The sequence below is a fragment of the Callospermophilus lateralis genome, chromosome 15, assembly GCF_048772815.1.
Source record: "Callospermophilus lateralis isolate mCalLat2 chromosome 15, mCalLat2.hap1, whole genome shotgun sequence".
Taxonomy (NCBI): domain Eukaryota; kingdom Metazoa; phylum Chordata; class Mammalia; order Rodentia; family Sciuridae; genus Callospermophilus; species Callospermophilus lateralis.
Window position 1 is genome coordinate 82987548 of NC_135319.1, and position 20101 is coordinate 83007648.

At 45.9% G+C, this 20101-nt stretch overlaps 1 protein-coding gene across 1 annotated transcript in view; it reads left to right on the forward strand.

Annotated features, from left to right (window-relative positions):
• Positions 1-758: 758 nt before the first annotated feature.
• Grk5 (G protein-coupled receptor kinase 5) overlaps positions 759-20101 on the forward strand; it is a 195845-nt gene continuing 176502 nt past the window's right edge. The window contains exon 1 of the mRNA XM_076834183.1: positions 759-1013. Within this exon, the coding sequence (XP_076690298.1) occupies positions 962-1013 (52 nt within the window). The 5' untranslated portion in view covers positions 759-961. The remainder of the gene's footprint in view (positions 1014-20101) is intronic.

The window sequence follows — 20101 nt, forward strand, 5'->3', positions numbered from 1 at the left end:
CACGCCAGGATTCCCGAATCCCCGGCGCCGGGGGCGCGGCCCGCGCAGACCCGCCACCGCCTGGGGGCGCTCGGGCTGCGCGGCCAAGGACTCGGGCGCTGGGTGGCTGGCGACTCGTGGAGTCCTTCCCGCCCTCCGAGGAGACAAAGTGCACTTTTGTTAGCTAGCTGGCGCGTGTGCGTGAGCAACTGCGGGCAGTGGCCCGGCCAAAGAACGGAGCTCAGTCCCTCGTGGGCCGCGTGTCCTCTGAGGACGCGGGTTGCGGCACGCTGCCGGACCGACGGTCTTCCACCGGAGCTCGCCCTGACCCGCACGGCTCATGCCGGGTTGCGGTGCTTCGACCGCCGCCGTGGCTTGTGGGCTCTGAGCAAAGAGGGTAGGGGGCAAGACGGCCCGCGCTCTTCTCGGGGGCGCTACGACCGACTCGCTCGTGCCCGCCGATGTCCCGGGGCGCGTCTCGGGCTCCCGCAGCCGCTCACCCGCCCCGCTCCGCGCGGACGGAGGACTACAAGTCCCAGCAGGCCCTGCGCCGTGAGCGCTGCGGCGGGAGGCGCGTCCAGGCCGACGCCTGCGCAGTGAGGCGGCCCGAGCCTGCGAGTACCACACCCCCGGGAGGGACGGAGGGGAGGCTGAAGCATCCGAGGCATTAAAGCATCCGAGGGAGCCGGAGGGGAGGAGAATGGAGTGACAGAGACACGCGGAGGGTGGGGGGTGGGGGGGAGCGTGTTGAGGGAGGGGGGAGGGGGGACACAGAGGGAGGAAGAAGCGGCGGCGGCGGCTCCTCTGTGCAGAGGGGGAAAACTCCGAGGGCTCGGAGCAGGAATAATGCGGTAGGCAAGGCGGGCTGCTGGCTCCCGGCTCCGGCAGCGCGGCGGCAGCCCGAGCAGCGGCAGCAGCAGCGGCAGCGCCCCAGGCGCTGACAGCCCCACCGGCCGGTTCCCTCGCTGACCGTGGACTGTCAATGGAGCTGGAAAACATCGTGGCCAACACGGTCTTGCTGAAAGCCCGGGAAGGTAAGCGGCAGGGCTGGTGCGTGCCTGGCGCATTCTCCGCGGGCCGGGGTGCGGGTGTCGGGCGGCGTGAGTGCTGGGGCTGTGCGCGTGCAGGATGCCCGCAGTGAGTTGGTTGCGAGCAGGACATCTCATCTCGGAGAGCTGCTCTGCCAACCCTTCAGGGATCCTACCCTTGAACTCAAGAGAATTTGAACTTGGGCAGAGAATGTTGCATGGATTAGGATGCTGAAATATCCTCTGGTTTCCAGCTCTAACCCTACACATCGTGCCCTTTCGGCAGCTGTTGAAAGGTCAGTTGAAAAAGCATTCTTTCAGGGAGAGACGAAAATGTGCAAATAAAATAGCTTTTCGAGTCGGTCCGAGATGATCTTGAGTGTGAATTGATGTGTGTGTGTGTGTGTGTGTGTGTGTGTGTGTGTGTTTTGCGCGGGGGGGGGGGCGTTGGAATTAGCAGAAGCCAAGTCTTTGCCTGTTCAGGCTGTTGATAGAGACTATTGCTGGAAACCATCCGCTGGGAATGTTTCTTAGGGAAATCCCGTCGTGTGGAAGGGAGCCTTTTAAAGGCAAAGTAAGATGTTGAGAAATTAGCCAGTTCATAGAATAACCAAAGGGTGGCTATGTCAGTCACACAGAATAATTCAGGGGTTCAGGGGGTGGTTATTACTATTTCTTTCTGAGGTTAGAAGACAGATGAAACTGAACTGTTTGGTTTGGGCTCAGTTAAGAAAGGTAAGTAAGTGTACTGGTGCTTAGATGCCTTTTGGATGCAAATCATTAGACTTCCTGCGTTTTGCTGTCAGGAAGTGTCATCTAAATGGAGTGGATAATATCCTAAGTTATACCTATAAACACATATTTTGATTCTTCTTTGAGATGAAAAAAGAAGAAAAAAAGTGGCCCAGAAACTTTGATGCTTCCTAAAAGGATTGTGTTGTGTATGTATGATCATACATATTGAGGAATACCTGGAATTTATGTAACATCTCTTTTGCCAAGATTCGGGCTCTGGTGTGCAGCTTTTTTATAAAAGGGGAAGTGGTTTTTTCCTTTCCTGGGAGGAGGCTTTATTTGATACCCAAGGTGGAAGGCTGACAAAGTAAGATCTTGACTTTAGAAGGATCCTCCGTGTGCAGCCCATGAAAATGCCATACCTACTTCTTAATATTTTCATTCACCCACTTTGATGAATGAAGGAAGAATTTCTGGCCAGCAATAAAACGATCTGTGTTTATCCAGCCCATTCCATCACCTTGTGGCTCCGTACATGCTGTGCGGGTAGGTGATGTACAACCCGCTGTGAGCTGGGTTTCAGCGACTCAGACCCATGTTCTCGTCACACTTTTGCGGTCATTTGTCGTTCTAAAGCAGCCAGCAGCCACCCGGAAGATTTGTTTTGAAAGCTCCAAAGGGAGCCAGTTCTTTGAAACCCTGAGCAGAGTTTAAAATATGCAGGTCCATCCCCCTCCCCGCTTGGCTCAGCTTTGCTGTGAACAGACTTTCAGGGGAGACTGTTACTTGGTGGCTTCAGTTCTAAGGCCTAAGATCTTTTTGTTTTGTTTCTTCCCCCCATAGCTTGATGTGTTTAGTGAACCGGATCAAGGTGGGGGCCAGTGGGCTCTCCCCTGGGCCAGACTGCTGTCCTGAAGGGGAAGAAGGGGGGAGAGCCCCTGCTGGCAGCCTTTGCAGCCAGCCACCTAGTGGTGGGACACAGTTGTACATCTCAGGGTCCTAGGGCTGGGAAAGTTTTTACCCTCCCTGGGTTCCGGAATTTCTTGGGAAACCTTTGCGTATGATGGTGCTGGAGGCCTCGTAAGTTTCACTGGTTGCTCCTGTTGCCCGGGGATCCTGCTCATCAGATTTGCTGTGTTGGACCTCTGTTTGCCTGGAGGGATGCTCTTTTCTTCCCTCAGCATTTGGTTGCTACTTTTAAAATGGTTTACTTAGATATCCATTATCCCCCGCCCCCTTTTCTCGTTGTTCTTCCCAGTGTTTTTCTCTGAAATGAATTTTCCGGCTGATATTTTTGCTTGTCAGGTTTCCAAATGGGTTTTTTTTTCAGCGCCTTAGGGAGGGACTGCAGGCCAGAAGCGTGTGGAATGACTGACTCCCATTGGGGCAGAAGTACAGTGATTAGAAGTGCTTAAGAATGTGCCTTTTGCTTTTTTTCCTTTTAAAGTCTTTTTCAATTTTGCTGTGAGGTTTCGCTAGTCATCTCATGGTGAGAAATAGCTCTGGATGATGCTTTCCAGAGGGGGCGAGAGGGCTTTGCCTGTAAGGAAGCAGGATTGACATGAATGAGAAATTAATCATTTACACGGAAGCTTCATTTTAAAATTTGCTTTTCCCTTTTTCTCTCTTATGTCTAGAGAGAATCCATAATTTTAAGAGCTTCTATTTAATAAGGGCCGGGCCTTTATTAAAGACTTAAGCCTGTATATCCTAAAGAGTATGGAAGGTTTTAGAAGTGAAAGCAATTTATTTTTCTCTTTTCAGTGTTCTGTTTGAGGTTATTCTATTAATTTTAGTAATTCTCCACCTAACCATATTACCTAAATATTCAAAAATGAAAGTTTCAACCAGGTTAGTGAAGTAGGTAACATGAACTTTATAGGGCATGAAAAAAATCTGAGTTGTTTTAGAATGTTTAAAAACACTCATTAAATATTCTTTCGAATGGTTACAGATGAGAAATACAATTGGCAAATGTGCAATTTAATTTAGTTTACTTAACAAAATATATTGTACACAATTTAAAATGTGGCTTTCAAGTAAAAGTCACATTTGTCCCAAACAATAGAGAGATCTTGAAGAAAGATACCCTCTGTGAATGCTGGGATTTGTAGTTGTCCATGTTGGTGGGTGACTTTGGGACCTATCTTTCCATATTATTATACATTCTTAAAGGCAGATTGCTTGTAAATTCATTGTACCTTCAATGAATATACATAGTAAGACATATCTAAAGTAGAAAGTGTTAATGAGGCAATGAAGTAGAAAACCAGTAAGTGAATTAGAATAAAAAATGATTCTTTTAAAATAATTAGAAAGCATAGCAATCAAGTCTCACCTTGTGATAATTGTTTTGAAATAAGATAGAGATCTAAGTTCAAAATTCTAAGTCCACTGAAATGTATTTTGTGGGCTGTTTTTTTTTTTTTTTGGTCCTGATCTCAGTAAAAAACATCAACTTGTTTACTCTTGACTTTAGGTTGTTCTCCCAAAAATGGTTAAGGAACAAAGAAGGAAGTCCAGGCTGAATTCACACCAATTTATAAAAATGAGCTAAGTGATTAAGCATTTAATGCAAAAGAGACCCAGACTTACTCTTCTATCTATTTACATTTCAGAATTTTAGAAAATTGGCAGGCAAGCTAGTGTTGAAATAGTGTTAGCAAAAAAGAGTTTTGCAGAGTGCCTTTTGTGTGTTTCTTTTTGGTTTATTGTCGCAGTAAAAGTTTGATTTTTCCTCATAGTCTAGATCTGTTGTCTCACTACCAGGGGAACACTGGTGAGGAGAAATTTTGCAGGACCCACTTTTCCTTTCTTTCAGGCCCTTAGTAGCCATATCTGGTCAATAAAGATGTCATGAGGAGTATTGATCACATTTTCCTGAGCTGGACCCTAGCAAGCACAGGAACTGAGAAGTTTAGGAATGATGTGATGACTTTGCCATTTGTCACAAGAATATGCAAAAACAATTTTCTCAGATAATTCTGTGTCTGGATCTTCCTGATGATCAAGATTAGGGACCGGAGGGAATGTGGAGCTGGGGCCAGGGGAGAGGTTAGGGAGGGCAGCAAGCGGGAGTGAACTGGCATCCAGCCCTGGGAGGGGCAGGCTGGGTCTTGGAGAGACCTGACATTCCACAGCAGGGCCAAAGCCAGTGCCCACCACTCCACCTCTTTCCCCTGTACCCCTTGTTCCCTTGCAAAATTTCTTCTCACTAGCTGAAACCAAAACACGACTATATTAACTGATTAGAGTATTGAGATGCCTGAAGCTCACAGCTGTCTGACAGCTTAGCTGGGGAGACAGACTTAACACCCCTCACCCCGCCACCCCTTGCCCACCCCAGCTCCCCGCTTCAATCTTAAGGCGTGGAAGAGCAACAGCTTTCATCCTGGCAAAGGCTACTGAGCGTGTGAAAGCGTCTGGCCTAATAAACACAATGCTGTTAAATGAAACTGCCTTTCATTTTTTTGTGAATTTCCTTTTCAGTACTGACAACTTGGAGGTAGAGAAACCAAAAGCAATGTTTTCAGAAGGCCTTGCTCTCTAAAAGAAAGTTTTCAAATGATGATTGTAGTTGATCTAGTTGCCTGTTTTTATAACCATCAGATAAATGCCCACAAGACTCTCGTCTTTCAGTAGCTTAGCTGCTTCTTGTCAGATTCTAAACTCCAAAGAGCATGATTCTTCCAGTGCCCAAACTAATCCTTGTTTAAATTATGTCTTCAGAAGCCATAACTCTTGTAGTGGCTTGCTAAATGATACCCTTTGGGTCTGCGCTGAAGGCTTCAAGAATGCCCAAGTGAATTTCAGGAACCCTAGCACAGGACTAGCACATGACTAACGGCTCTAGCACCTTTTACCAAGGGCTATTCAACCCGTGCCTGGCAACTCTCAAAGTTTTTATGAAACCATTCAGGACTATTTAAAGTTAACATTCATTAATATTTGTTTCTCAAGATAAAACATTATAATATTTAGTTGTTTTTGAAATTAAAAAAAAATTTTAGGCTGGGGGGTAGGACTTAGTTTACAGTTACAAAAAGGTGTTATTGCCATAGAGCATGTCATTCAGAGGGGAGCCCTGAGAAAACAACAGGAGACCTGCAGAGAAGACGATTAGGAGTGTCTTGAGTCCCACCACCTTCAGCCTCAGCCCTTCACATCAAAATAGAAGAGTGAGGACAACAGGTCTTAAATGTGATTTCAAGTGACTAAAGTAGATTGTGGACCTGAAATATAGGGGTAATTTCTATTTTGAAACATATCCTGTTTTGCTTAAGTGAAAAATTTAAAATTAAAATATCCTAAATATTGACAGGATTCATTATTTGAGATTCTGTTTGCTGCCATTCAACCCTGGAGGAAACATTCCATTTTGTATAAATCATGTTACTTTTTAAAGAGAAAGCACTTACTTCCTGACTGGACCCGCTTCCACCCCCATTTCTCATTTTGAGAAAATGGCTCTTGAATTATCTTCCGAAACTCTTACAAGGGTAAATGCTTTTATTCGTTCGTTCACCATTTGATTGTTGAAGGATCCTGGGGCAGAGGTGACACTTTTGGTGTCAGCCTTGGATAAACAACGCAAGAGATGCAGTTGGGTGCCATCAGTATCTTTTTAGGCTTTTTTTTTTTTTTTTTGGAAGAGGTGCTGGGATAACACCCAGGGCATTTGTATACTGGGCATTTGCATGCTAGCTCTACCACTGAGCTACATCCCCAGCGCTTTTTAGACTTTTAAACTATTATGTAAACTAGATGTGAGTACAAGTGGATTTTCACCCCCAAAAGTTGAGGCTGACTGTGGCGTGTAGTCCTTGGTGTCAACTCTGTGGCTGGTGAGGCTGTATTGACTCTGCTGTGTCTAGAATTTGGACAATGACTGGAGGACCAGTATGATTTAAGGGTAATTAAAAGATCTTGCTCGAGGGATGGGTCTGAGTCTGCAAGACAACTGCTAATTTTCTACAACATTGTGTTTTTATGAAGGTCAGTTCATCCAAATGGAAACCACTCAAAACAACAGCAGGAAGACCCTTTGGGTGGTCAAGGACAAGGACTGGGAGGAAAGCTGGTGTGCAGGACTGCTTTCCACCCAGAACTTTAGCGCCACTCTGGGCAGAGGCCTGGGCAGGCTGATGCATGGCGATTCTGGACTGGAAAGTGTGGCTTTAGGCCTCCTTCTGTGTTGGGATTGGGTTGGGTATGTCCTCTGAGTGACCTGTCATGGGAGTGACCTGAAAGGATTAAAGCATGCCTCTAACCAGTGCTTGTCCATTGTGGTATCCACTAACTGCATGGCATGAAATCCTGCCAGGGTTCACTGGTAACATCCTCCTGACACGAGGCAGTAATAAATCAAGAAGAAGGGAGGGGGGCTGGACAGCTTCTTGGGACTATTTCATCTAAGAGGAAAATTCAGTTTAGTCACCATTGTGGATATTGACGGTGGTGGTAAACTGCCATATGCCTCTTCCTTCCTGTTTTGTTTGTTTGATTTTTGCAGTGCTGGGGATTGAACTAGGCAAGTGCTCTGCCACTCAGCCACACTCCCTGTCCTATGTTTTTATATTTTGTTGAAAAATTTGCTTAAATGGAGCAACTGACTTTTCTGATTCAAACTAAATGCACTATGTAGACACATACAGACCCCATGTTCCTCCTCAGAACTCCTAATGTGAGGATGTTTTGAAATAGTCATTTTATTAAGAAAAAAGAATAATAAGTTGTGTAAGGACACCAGATCCACAGAAGGAAGAAAAAGAAACTTCACTTCAAAAAAGTGATCTAAAATCAAGGTGAAAATAGGCAAAACAATTTGAAGGGCTGCAACTTCTTTCCAACAGGACAGACTGATTTGAGTAAGACTAGGAAGAAGATGTATTCAAAGATGTCAAAGACAGACTGTTCTTGTAACCACTTCAAAATGGTTTCTCTTTCAAAACTGTTTCTTGTGAGATTTGAAACATTTTAGCAATAACCCAGTTAGGGCACACTTATAAAGGAAAGGAAAGCATCTGAAACAATAAAACAGTTAGTTGCTTGTTCTTCAGCCTCTAAGCAGGATCTATTTGAAATCCTGCCAGGGTCCACGGGTAACATCCTCCTGACACGAGGCAGTAATAAATCAGGCCACTTTTGATAGGGCTGGCCATGTCTCTAGAAACTTGTAATCTGTGGAGGGTCAATATTTTTAAAAAAGGCAATGATGAAATGAACCTTTGAGGACAACTTCTGGGGCCTGCACAGAAAGCAAAAGAAACTGATGAACAGATAAGAACATTCCTGTGTGGGAGGTGGCAGAGGCCACAGGCAGCCCGGGGCCTTGGCTGAGTTAGGCCTTCTCAGCCTCCATTTCCAAAAGAGCAGCCACCCCTGCCTGACCAATTGGGGAGCCCAAGGGCAAAGAAAGGGCATCCAAGGTCATTTGAGCTGTGAACTTTTTTCTGAGCAATTTAAGGTAGATCTCCCCGACTCTCCAAAGCATCTCCGTGTCCAAAACAAATCTCTCTTCTCCCCTGTAATAACATAAGACAAAAACCAAATTCATTTTTCAGGGTTTACGGTTTTTAAAATGTAAATTCTCATGAGGTTGTGATTGTGGAAGAGAAAGCAGGTCTCTGTCAGATTCCCTGGGAAAGGAGACAAATCAGGAGCATAATTTTCCTTGCAGACCCTGATTTCAGCTATCAATTTGAGAGCAGTTGGATAAAGCAGTTGTTACTAGGTGGTGAATGACTGATAGGTGACCCTTTGCAGAAAGTGTTTCTATTTTAAAAGTATAACTGTGTATCAGCTCAAGTGAGTCTGGACTGAGGGGCAGGTGGAATATGTATATATGTGCACACATGAATAATCACGTAAGGTTATAACCTCCCTGGAGTCCCATTACTGTATTCTTTCTCCCCCTCTACCCCTCCTAGTAATGAATCAAATGTGCAAGGTTATCCTTTTGGTATTCTTCCTGGTAGCAGCGCTTAAAGCAGATGGGTAGTGGTGTGTGGGGACATGATGGGAGATTTGGGGTGGGCCAAGCATTGGCAGTGGTGCTGCTTCCTTTTCCTGGCAGAGCCCAAAGGTGGGCAGTGGGGTAGGCTAGTTCCAGCTCGCATGGGCAGGTCACATCTGCCCCACGTGCCCTTCTGACTCCTCAGAACATCCTTACCTTAAGGCACCTCTGCCCAATGGTCGCACCTGAGCTGTATGTCCAGGTTCTGCAGGGGCTAGAGTGGCGGAGATGGGAGGATTTCCTCTGAAGAGAGGGCATGATGTAGCCTTTCCCCCAGAAAAGCTGTCTCAGGGTTCATTCCTTTTCATTCTTTTTAAGTGCTAACATGTCTGCATTTAGGAACGTGCCAGTGCCCCCCCCCCCCCCCCCCGTGTTTCTGTGTGTGTGTGTGTGTGTGTGTGTGTGTGTGTGTGTTGCATTAACTTTAGCAACTTTGTGAGGCAGGGGAGTCTCTAAGAACCGTGGACTTCCTGGGGGTGGGGGTGGGGGCTGCTGTCAGACTTGGGATACTGGCCAGGAGGTAGCATGATGTCACTGACTGATAATGAGGGGACAGGAAGTCAGGCCTTTGATCTGCTCCTGCAGAGGAGGTGAAGCTCTGAACTTACCCACCTCAGGAAGGGAAGGGGGGGTGGTGAGGGATAGAATTACCCAGCTCCAGGATGGAGAGCACCCAGCCAGGGTTATTAGCCTGCATATTTGATTAAACATCTTGTGAAATCTCATTTGAAAATGGAATCCCGTCTTGGCTGTCTTAACAGCACTTCTGAAATGGAAACAAGCTGAGAAGGGTCAATGAGTGGACCGGGAAAAGCAGCTTTAAATGGTTGATGCAGAAATGTGTTCTGCTCGCTCCGTGTCCCTGGTTGATATGCCCAGCAAGAGCATGAAGGGATGTGCAGATAACATCCCGTGAGAAGGAGCAAGGTCTGGGAAGGGCCCAGGTTGGGGTGAGGACAAAGAAATTAGCTGTTGACTTGAATGGTAAAGGCCCAGTGCTATTGTGGGTGGATGCCACTTAGTCTGTGGCCACAAATTAGGAGCATGCCTGGGACCTGATAGGTGTTCAGAATGTTTCCAGAGTGACTGATGAGAGGAGAGAGAGTAAGATCTTAAAGAAAAGGCCCTGGTGTCATAGTAGATGGTTAGTTAGGGAATGTTTTGACATGGTTAAGAAAAATTAGCCAGGTGTAGGGGTACTCTCCTGTAACCCCAGCGGTTAGGGAGACTGAAGCAGGAGAATTACAAGTTCTAGGGCAGTTTTGGCAACTTGCAAGACCCTGTCAAAAAATAAAAAATAAAACTGTGCTGGAGATTTAGTTCCGTGGTAACGTGCCACTGGATTCAATCCCTAGTATTAAAAAGGAGGGGAAAGAGAAAAAGAAAGAAAGATTGATGAAGGGTTGAGGGCCAATAGGGAAATGGTTTCTAAATGTTTGTTTGGAAAGGTCCCCTCCCCTCATAGCTGAATGTGATTTGTTTTTGTTATTTTGGCAGAAATAAATATTTGCACTTGACCAAACATTGGGGGTGACGGTTCTCCCCACTTCCGAGGCTCTGTGTCAGTCACAGGAGGAGCTTCCTGCTGATGATACTCATTTCTGTTTGGCCCAGTCAAAGGTGGCGTGGGATGTGATCTGCACATGCTTCTCACGTCACTAGAATGAGGCTGAGTGATGGAAAGAAAATGGGAAGCAGAGCCGTAATCCTTCCAGACCTGGGAATGGCTCATGACCCGGTATTTGAAGGATGTAATCCTTAAAGAAAAATTGCCTTTTTGCTCATGGGCAAGGAGGCTGGATCCAATTAAAAACAAGGAAAACGTATGTTCACTCGAAGGAAAAATTTCTAAACAGTCAATTCTGTAATCTCTCCGAAGGGGAAGAGGCCAGCGTGGAGGGGCTTTATGGATGGTGCCAAACCCTGTGATCTATAATAATTAGTAACCACTGGTTATCCTGCCACAGGCTCTTTCTCCAAACCACTAACCATTGCTCGGTTGGAATGCACCAGGCCTTGATATGTCCCCAGATGTCTTCCCTCCACAGTGTCCAATTAGAGGGAATTTTTAAAATTAAAGCTTAATTCTCTAGAACAGATAGCAAAGTATAAATTAAGGAAGGAAGAGCCTGATTTCCCCAGACAGCTGACTGGGTTACCAAGGCAAGGCACGGGCTTTAGGATCCTTCAAGTGATCTTCTTAGTTTGCCCTTTGGTGGCCGTCAGGTGGCTGTTTTATATCATGGTGCCTGGTGCTCTCCCTCATCTTCTTGGTAGTTTAAAAACATTTCAGGAATGATTGTGAGAGGGTAGAGGGGTTCAGAGGCCCAGCAGTGTCAAGGTAAGCGCTCAGATTGGAACCCCGGTCTTTGGAATTTGTACCCCCACCACCCCCCCAGCCCACGTGCTCTGTCTAGGATGTAAGAATAGGGCCGTTCATCCGGAGCCAAAATTCTCTTGAGAGGAGTCTGGATTGGCTTCTGACCTTTCCCTACTACCATGAATCCAGTATCAGGTTGGTGCTTATTGAGTACTTAACACTGTGCTAGGCTTGGGGAACAGGATGCACCTTGAGCTTCTTTGTTCTAAAACAGTAATTTAAAAATTATCAAGCCTGTTGAGGCCATTGCCTTATTTAACATTTCCAATTCTGTATTTATTCTCTACCGTCACAGATGAAGAATCTGAGGCCCGAGAGGTGAGTTGTGTACCCCAAAGCACCCTGTTAGTTCCGGCGCCTGGACCTGGTGCCACACCTGGTCTCCCGGTTGACTCTCTGGACCCCACCACAGCTGCTGTCTTTAGTAATCATACAGCCATTTGGAACATCATTGCTAACGTATATGAGACCTTAGGAGACGAATCAAGCATGCAGCTGTGACTCACAGTTTACCAGGAGTCATTCTATCCAGTTTTTAAGATTTCAAAAATCTGCTCAGATAATGCCTGCGCTCTCAAGAAAATCAGACAAAGCAAAAAGCATGAAGAAGTAAATCAGAGTCTCTCTCCCAATCCCACCGCGGAGACGACTGTCAGTGTCTAGGTGGTGTCCCCTGTTCTCTGTGAGTGTGCACGCATGAACAAAGAGATGTAATTCTACACAAATGGGGTCCTTGTGTACACGCTGTTCTGCAGCTGTTTTCAGTCAACAATATGTTGCAGAGCCTTCCCGTATCTGTGTTTATAGTTTCCCATGAAATGAATGGGTGTTAGGAAAAACTGTGAGAGGCTTTGGAAGCCAAGTGTGTTCCAGTGGAATGCTGGGTATTTTCTCGCGGACCCTCAGGGGTCATCCGGTTCTAAGGAGGTCTGTGCCTTGATTGTCTCTGACTAGTTTTAAGCTTAACCAAGCCCCACTTAGGTCACTTAGGTTTCCTAATTTTCAAGTGTATTGTAAGTAGTGCAGGAATAGCCTGCCTATTGTAGACTTATCTTTAGGCACTTACTTTAAAGACTTTTAATGTTTCTCTCTCTGTGGGAGTATCTGCCTAGTAACACACTCCTTCCTTTGGGGAGAATAGTTGTAATTTCTGAAAATAAGTGACTGTAGGGATGGCCACAGCACATTTTCTTATGAGAAAAGAGCATGGTGCATGTGCTGGGACATTTTTGAGACGTTTAGGATTTCACTTCCCTCACCTCTGAGTAACCAGTCGTCTTTCCTGTGGTATTCAAAGCTTGGATCAGGGAAATCAAGGTGGAGTTCAAAGACCTTACTTGTCAATGACTCTTTTCGCATGTGTAAAGCAGGCAGGAAATACAGGTCCAGAAAACAAGTCTACAGCTTCGTAAAGAGGCCTTAAAGGGAATCCCCTATTTCTTATCGTTGACCCTTATTGTCACTTGGGGGTAGACCTGGGAGTTGTGACTGTTCTTGTTATTCCAACTTGAGACATAAAGAAAACAAGCTCAGAGAGGTAAAGCCATTTTCCGACATTGCACAGCAAGGACCCACTTTGCCTCCCTCTTCTGATGCTAACTCATGGTTCCCATCAGGGCTGTTGTGTTTGGCTGCATGCTGCACAGCTCTTCAATCACAAAGGCAACAGTCACGCATACCTGGGTCCGAGAAAGTGTTTTGAGTAAGGGGCATTCTTTCCTGATCTTCTCTAAGGTGCCACACATGCTGGTACTGGCTCCTCTCATGTCCTTGGCTCCTGTCTTTATCTATAAATGTTCAACTCGGTTGTAGTTCTTCTGTCCACCATCATCAGTAACTGCTTTGGTTGAAAGTTTGCATGTGATTTACCTAGATGAGGATTATATGGTTCCCACCTTGAGAATCGAAAGTGCAAATAAAAACAGTACAAAACAAGTCTGGGGCCCTTCCTGCCCACTCTCCCTCCCTCTGAGATAAGCTTGGCACAAGGGCAGAGTCCACAGCCCAGGGTCTTCAATGATTTTGTAGATACTAGAGGAGAGAATGGCCTTTTCTTCCTGGAAACATTTGTGGGTGTGTGAGCTTATACTGGGGCTCATGGCTGCCTGGAAGCCTCAGGGGGATCCATGAGGAAAGGCCACCCCTTAGTGGACAAGGCTGTGGGCTCAGTGTCACCTCTGAGTGCAGGAAGGAGCTCAGAAAGCCAGTGCCTTTCCTGGAGGAGGGATTGAGGTCCAAAGGAAGCCCATATGTGTTGCCCTACTAGGGCAGAAACAGTCTCCAAAATAGGACGGGTCCCCAGGCTTGAATCTAAGAGTTCAGTAGCTCTAATAACCCAGCTTTGAAGTCCGTATGGGTCTTGTAGGGCTGCTGTAACAAAGTACCACAAACTGGGTAACTTAGAACAACAGAAATTTGTTGCCTCACAGTTCTGGAGACCAGAAGTCCAAAGTCAAGGTGCCAGCAGGGCCATACTTCCTTGGAAAGTGCTAGCAAGGATCTGATTGGTTCCAGGCCTCTCTGCTTGGCTTATAGATGACTGTTTTCTCCCTGTGTCCCTCCTCCTCCTCATCCCTCTGTGGGTCTCTGTTTCTGTGTCAATTCCCCTTTTTTATAAGGACACCATTCATGTTAGATCAGGGCCCATCCTAAAGGCCTCACTTGAACTTGATGGCTTCTATAGAGGCCCTATTTCCAGATAACATCACATTCTGAGACACTAGGTTTTAGCACTTCAGCTTATGGATTTTGGGGGACAGAGTTGAACCCATGACACAGGCCCTGTGGGTGAGTGGGAGGCTTACTGGGGGAGCCTGGTGATCTGTTGTAGAAACTCCCTAGGAGGCTCTTGGGGGAGCCAGACATGGGAACTGCTCCTTGGTTTCTGGAGTCTCTTCTGAGACTATCTCAGAGACTCACCTTCAGTGTGGATCCCCACACAGTGCTCTGCTCTGTAGCACCCCTGCCATTGGTTTCTGCCCTCTGCTCAGATCTGTCTAGTGATGGAGAACTCATACCCTCTCCCAAGGAGCCTATCCCATTTTGAACTGTCAGATAAAACAAACAAACAAACAAACAAACAACAACAACAACAACAAAACCCTATCAGATTTTAAAAAGTATTATTTAAAAATATACACATATGCATTATATAGGCCTCTTGCCTCACTCATTAAATTGCAGATTCCCTGAGGGCTGGGACTAGGTTTGTCTGCCTGGGCCTTACCAGGTGCTAAAGGTATCTCTTCTGCCTGTCGAGGCTAAGTGCACTCAGTGCAGTACTGACCAGTGGGTTCTGGTTGTGTGTTTGGAGATATTCAGGATGAATGCGGCACTCTTTGCTGAGGGGTTCTTCTAATGCTAGATGACAACTAGGATGCCCACTGGAAAACTACAGCTAGAATCCCGCTTCTAGATTCCCAGGTCCTGGTCTGTTGTGTGCCACTGTGGAGCAGAATCTGCTAATAGATGGGAACAGTGCTGTTGTGAATGTCTGGCAAAACTCAAAGATAGAGCAGTTTAATAAGTTGCCAGAAGTAGGATCAGATACCCACTTTTTTCCCCCTCGGGGTTATGTGGTGTCTTCTCTTGTTTTTGAGTGTGCCACATTAACATGTTTCAGTTCCCACTGAAGGTGCTGGTGGTGGCTCTGTGAGGATTTGAAGGAGAAGGGGAAATGTGCCACCAACATACTGTGTGACCTTAGGTGTGATCTTCTTTAAGGTGCCACACATGCTGGTGCAGGCTCCTCTCATGTCCTGTGCTCTTTAACTTGCTCATGTCCTTTGCTTGACTTCCTTCAGCCAAACTGTCCTCGCTGTGTAAGTGTACAGCTTGGCCTGGGTGATCTCTGGGGCTCTTCTCAGCCTTCCAATCTTGAGAATTTGCTGGTTCATTTTTCACTGATAGTAATTCAATTGTGGGCACTTCCTAATAGAATTGGATGTTAATTTGAAGAGCAGGCATTACACATTAAAATGAAAAGTACCCTGGAGGAAAGAATTATAGCCAGGAGGAGTTACATGTGTAATAGAAACAAACAGGACAAAAACTTGTTACTGCTAATTTAACTGATGCCTGCAGTCAAGAAAGGGAAATGTATAATTCTAGTGTTTTCTTGAGTGGATTATAGGAAGGAAAATTAAATAAAAAATAAAAATAAGTAGTTTACTTGTTTTACACTATATTATCTTAATAAACAATCTTCCTGGAAAGTTTTAAAATATACATCACTCTGGCCAAAGAAAGCAATAAATACATATTGTTCAGAAAATGTAAGAATTTTCCAGCTAGACATGAGCAATGGAAACCTTTGCAGGTGGACTTGCAGATATCCTGGGAGGAGTCAGAGATTGACAGGTGTTACCTGCTTTTCTAGCCTTGTGATTGGGGTCACTGTTGTCACCCATAGGGAGACCAGCTGGGGGTGCAGATGGGCACTGCAAGTCCTGCTATGAGATCCAGGCAGATTCAGACCTGCTTCATAATTCTCCTATATTGTCTGCTTTATCTTGACAGGTGACACACAGATTTTATCGTCTAGGGTGATGCGATGAGGACTCTGGTTCTTTTTTGCTAAATTTCCTATGAATGAAGTCATAAAAGATGGAGACCGTGATTTGTGGCTCCTCTGTTGCTTCATTGCTGACTTGCCCAAGGCCATCAGGCTAGTAACTTAGACTCTCTGAATCTTTATCATCACACAGGGATGATGCCCTATGATCATTAGGTCACAGAGACTCAATAACCACATGAATAAGATAGAAAGTCCAGGGTAGACCCAAGTACATTTAAAAATTTAGCATATAGTAAAATATTTAAATCAATGGGAAAAGAACCTTACTCAGGAAATGGGGCTCAGATAACTGGCTGAATAATTGTTGGGAAAGATACAATGTTAGAATTCTACCCTATACTATCTAAAACAAATATAGATGCATTGATGATTTACAGTTAAGAAGTGAAACTATCAACATTCTAGAAGAAAACATAGATGGATATTTCTTATTTTGGGGTACAGTCACAAAAAAGGGACATATCTGACAATTTTAAGTAGTTCTCTATGACAAATAAGATCATAACAGAAGCACAAAGTCAAGCGACAAGGTGGGAAGATATCCGGAACATAGAAGATACCTGTAAAAATCAGTCAGAAACAGGAAACACCCAAGAAAGAGATGAGTGAAGGACATGAAGAGGTAATTCACAAGAGAAGAAATACCTAGTAGACAAGATATGTCAGGCAGGAGTCTGGGTCGTAAATGACAGCAATTCAGTCTGAACTAGGACAGATGAAGGAAAAGTTGCAGGACTCTGGGGTGTCTTCATTTCAAAAGAAGGGCAGGTAGCACAGGGCCAGTTTGCCTCTGAACCCCTGCATCTGGAACCTGGAGGCCATGGGAACTCTTCAGCTCTCTTGTCTACTTCTGTCCATCTACCAGCTTCATAGTTTCTGACTTCTTTCTACATATGGTGGGGAAACATGTCATGGTTTCACATATTACATTTTTTCACCAATGGCCATAGACGGGCACTTTGTTCCTGAATTCTGATTTGAAAAATCCTAGGAAATGACTCTGATGATCTGTCATGTGTCCATTGACTACTCTGGAACAGTTAACTTGGATTATAGGCATCAATTCTTAGATTGTAGGCTTTAGGCATGAAGTCATAGAAGAACACAGCCGCTAGCTGAATGTAGTGGCACATGTTTATAATCCCAGAAACTAGGGAGGCTAAGGAAAGGGATCACAAGTTCAAGGCCAACCTGAGCCACTTAGTGAGACCCTGTCTAAATAAATAAATAAATAAATAGGACAGAGAGTATAGCTCAGTGGGAGAGCACCCCGGGTTCGATCCTTATTACCACAAAGGGTGGCCCCGCCAAAGAACATAGTTACAAAAAGAATAATGAACTATGTAGGGAGATGGTTTCCAGGGAAACCAGAGGGTGCTGGTCGATAGGAAGTAGGTAGGGATCCACCACATGTGAAAAGCTGCTCAGTTTCACTAGTAAAAAAGGAAGACATTCATAATGCCTCATTATGAAAGTATGGGCAAATAGGTTCTTTCAAACATTATGCACCCGCTGCTGATAGGAGTGTAAATTGATAAGTCTGTCTCAAGGGCAGTTTGGCAGTACCTACATCTAAAGGTTTGTGTAACCCTGGGCCTTGAAATTTCATTTTTGAGTCTTAATCTTAAGGAAATGTCAGGGTTTAAATGACATGTAGGAGGTTGTTCAATAGAGGGATTTTTAACAGAGGGAAACGAGAAACAATTTCAGTGCCCTCCAGGAGAGCACTGGTGGAAAGAATCTTGGCAGATGAACTAATGGGCTCATGTAGCCATTAAGAATTATGAAAATTAACTTTTTATGGACATAAATGATATCACAGTGGACAGAGAATTAGGGAGGAGCCAAGATATTTCCATTTGGGGAGGGGGAATGCCTAAGACCATATATATATATAAATAACCACTTGAGCTGGTTGTGGTGGCACATGCCTGTAATTCCAGATGCTTGAGAGGTGGAAGCAGTAGGATCTCCAGTTCAAAGCCAGCCTCGAAGCTTAGTGAGGCCTTTAGCAACTCAGATAGGCGAGCTGCCTGTCTCTAAATAAAAGATCAAAAGGGCTGGGAATGTGGCTCAGTGGTAAAAAACCACTGGGTTCAATCCCTTGAACCCAACAACAACAACAAAATCCCCAAAACAAGACAAACAAACACTGTGAAGGAACCATTAAGAAAAAAATTCTTTAAAAGAAAAATAAACATGCCAGGTCCTCTGACCTAAGCCTAGGCTCTCCTCCTTAGCAGTTCACCAGGGGAAATCATAGGATCATCCCAGCCATGCTACTCTAAGGATTCTTGAAAACTCTCCTTGGACTCACTTCTTGACTGACTTGTTAGAATGTGTGAATACTCACCTTCATGCACCTTGCACACTTTTTGGATTCTGCTCCAAGGAAACATGTCTTGTATTTCAAGTGTGAATTTGATTTTGGGCAAAGCCTGCCTGCCTTCATTGTTTGGAGGCATGAAGCAGTCAGTCTCTCTGGGTAGTGATTTGGAAGTGGGAAGTTGTGAGCAAGATGGAAAAGTAAGAGAAGAATGAATGGGACCTTCCTAGTGCTCTGGGCAGGTTTGGGGTTTACCTAAAATTTCTGGACACTCTCTTTGTTAAGCTGGACTTTCTGAGTGTGTAGGTGCGTGTGTTTGCTTTTACAGTAGCCACCATCCTGTGCTTTAATTGACAATAAAACAACACTTTGTGGGAGGTGAGCACTGTGATTCTTGCTTGACAAGCTGGGGAGCTGATGAAGGCAGCTGACTGTCAGGAATCCTGTACCCAGGGTTGTGCCAGCGGAGGCTGGGTTCCTGTTAGCACTATCTAGTGCACTAATGGCCCACTAATGGGCAGCAGTGATTTGGGAGGCACAAAGTCAGAGTCCACTGAACTGATAAGATTCAAGACCTCCTGGTATGAGGCTGGGCAAGGCATTTCAGGAATGCAAGGATTAGAGACACTGCTCTTCCCCTTCTGGACACATGTTCCAGTCTAACTGAGGGAAGGATGGGTACAGGGCCAGTTCCACTGCAAGGCCGACTCTAGGTACAAAGTCTTGATGGGGACAGGGGTCAGCACAGGCTTCATCAGAATAGTGGCGTTGGGCTGGTCCTTGAAGTCAGGTGGCTAATGGTGTGAAACAAGTGCCAGGCGCTGTGAGGGATGCCTTATGGAGACTGATATATTTTTTATGACAATCTGATGTGTTAGGGACCATTGTTTTTGAGAGTCTAAAATAGTTTTTCAAGGACCCAGGGGAGAAGAGCACTGAAACTTGGCTTTGACCTTCCCGCCTGTGCTGTGGGGAGGATTCCTTTGCCTGGGTTACTGGGTGGAGCCCAGTGGACACAAAGTTTCCTGGCTGTGGGGAGGACAGAGCCAAACAGGGGTGACTTGAGGGAACATGGCAAGGTGGCTGTATCTGCCTGGAGCACAGGCAGGCTGGAGAAGATGTCATGCGGGAAGATCTCCGGATGCCAGGCCGAGAAGCTGGGAGTTCACCTTTTAGGCAAAAGGGAGCCACAGGAGTCATTGGGCAAAGGAGGCTGATAACAGCTGTGTTTGGAGATACCAGATCTGGCTGTAGAGACTGCAGGCCAAATGGGCACTGATCTGGGGGGTGTGTGGCCCCCTCAAGGGTCTGCAAAAAGATGAGAGCAGTTTTGGGGAGGCCGAATGGATGAAACTTGGCACCTTAGGGACTAGAGGTGAGTGGATGGTCAGAACTATGAGGTCGATGCCCAGGTGACACACAGGGTAGTGCAGATAGGCTGCTGGCCCTGGGGAAAGGAAAAGTTTGGCCTGGGCCTGTGGGTGGAACCTCCAGAGTGGAGTTTCTGGTGATGCAGAGCTGCCCTGGGTCAAAGGCACCAGCACATCAGCAGCTTCAGAGAAACTGAGGATGGGTGGCGTCTGTTGTTTTGCTGGCCCAGCACCTGCTCCTCTTCTGCTGACGGCACCTCCATTGTTTCTGAGGGAGGTCACTCTTCCCATACCTTGGGTGGGGTGACTGTTCCTGGGCGCCGTCGGGGAACATGTGACCCTCCCTGGCCAATCGGAGTCCTGATTCTCCAGTGGCCCTCGGGGACTGGTTCTGGGTGCGGCAAGCTGCCTGTCTGCATGCCACAGCCTGCCAGGGCATGAAGGCAGCTTGGTACCGGCTGAATCAGAAGCCATGGGGTAGAGGAGGGTGTGAAGAAGGGAGAGAAACAGGATGGAGATATTGACCGAGAGATGGACATTCTTCATCACATTGATTTTGATCGCCAGCCATCCTGGGAACCAGATGTGTGCCCTCATGGCTTCCTGTTTGGGCAAAATGATGATTCAATATAGTCACAGTGTCATGACTCACTCAGGTTAGAAGCCACACCATTGGAAGATATGTGTTTTAA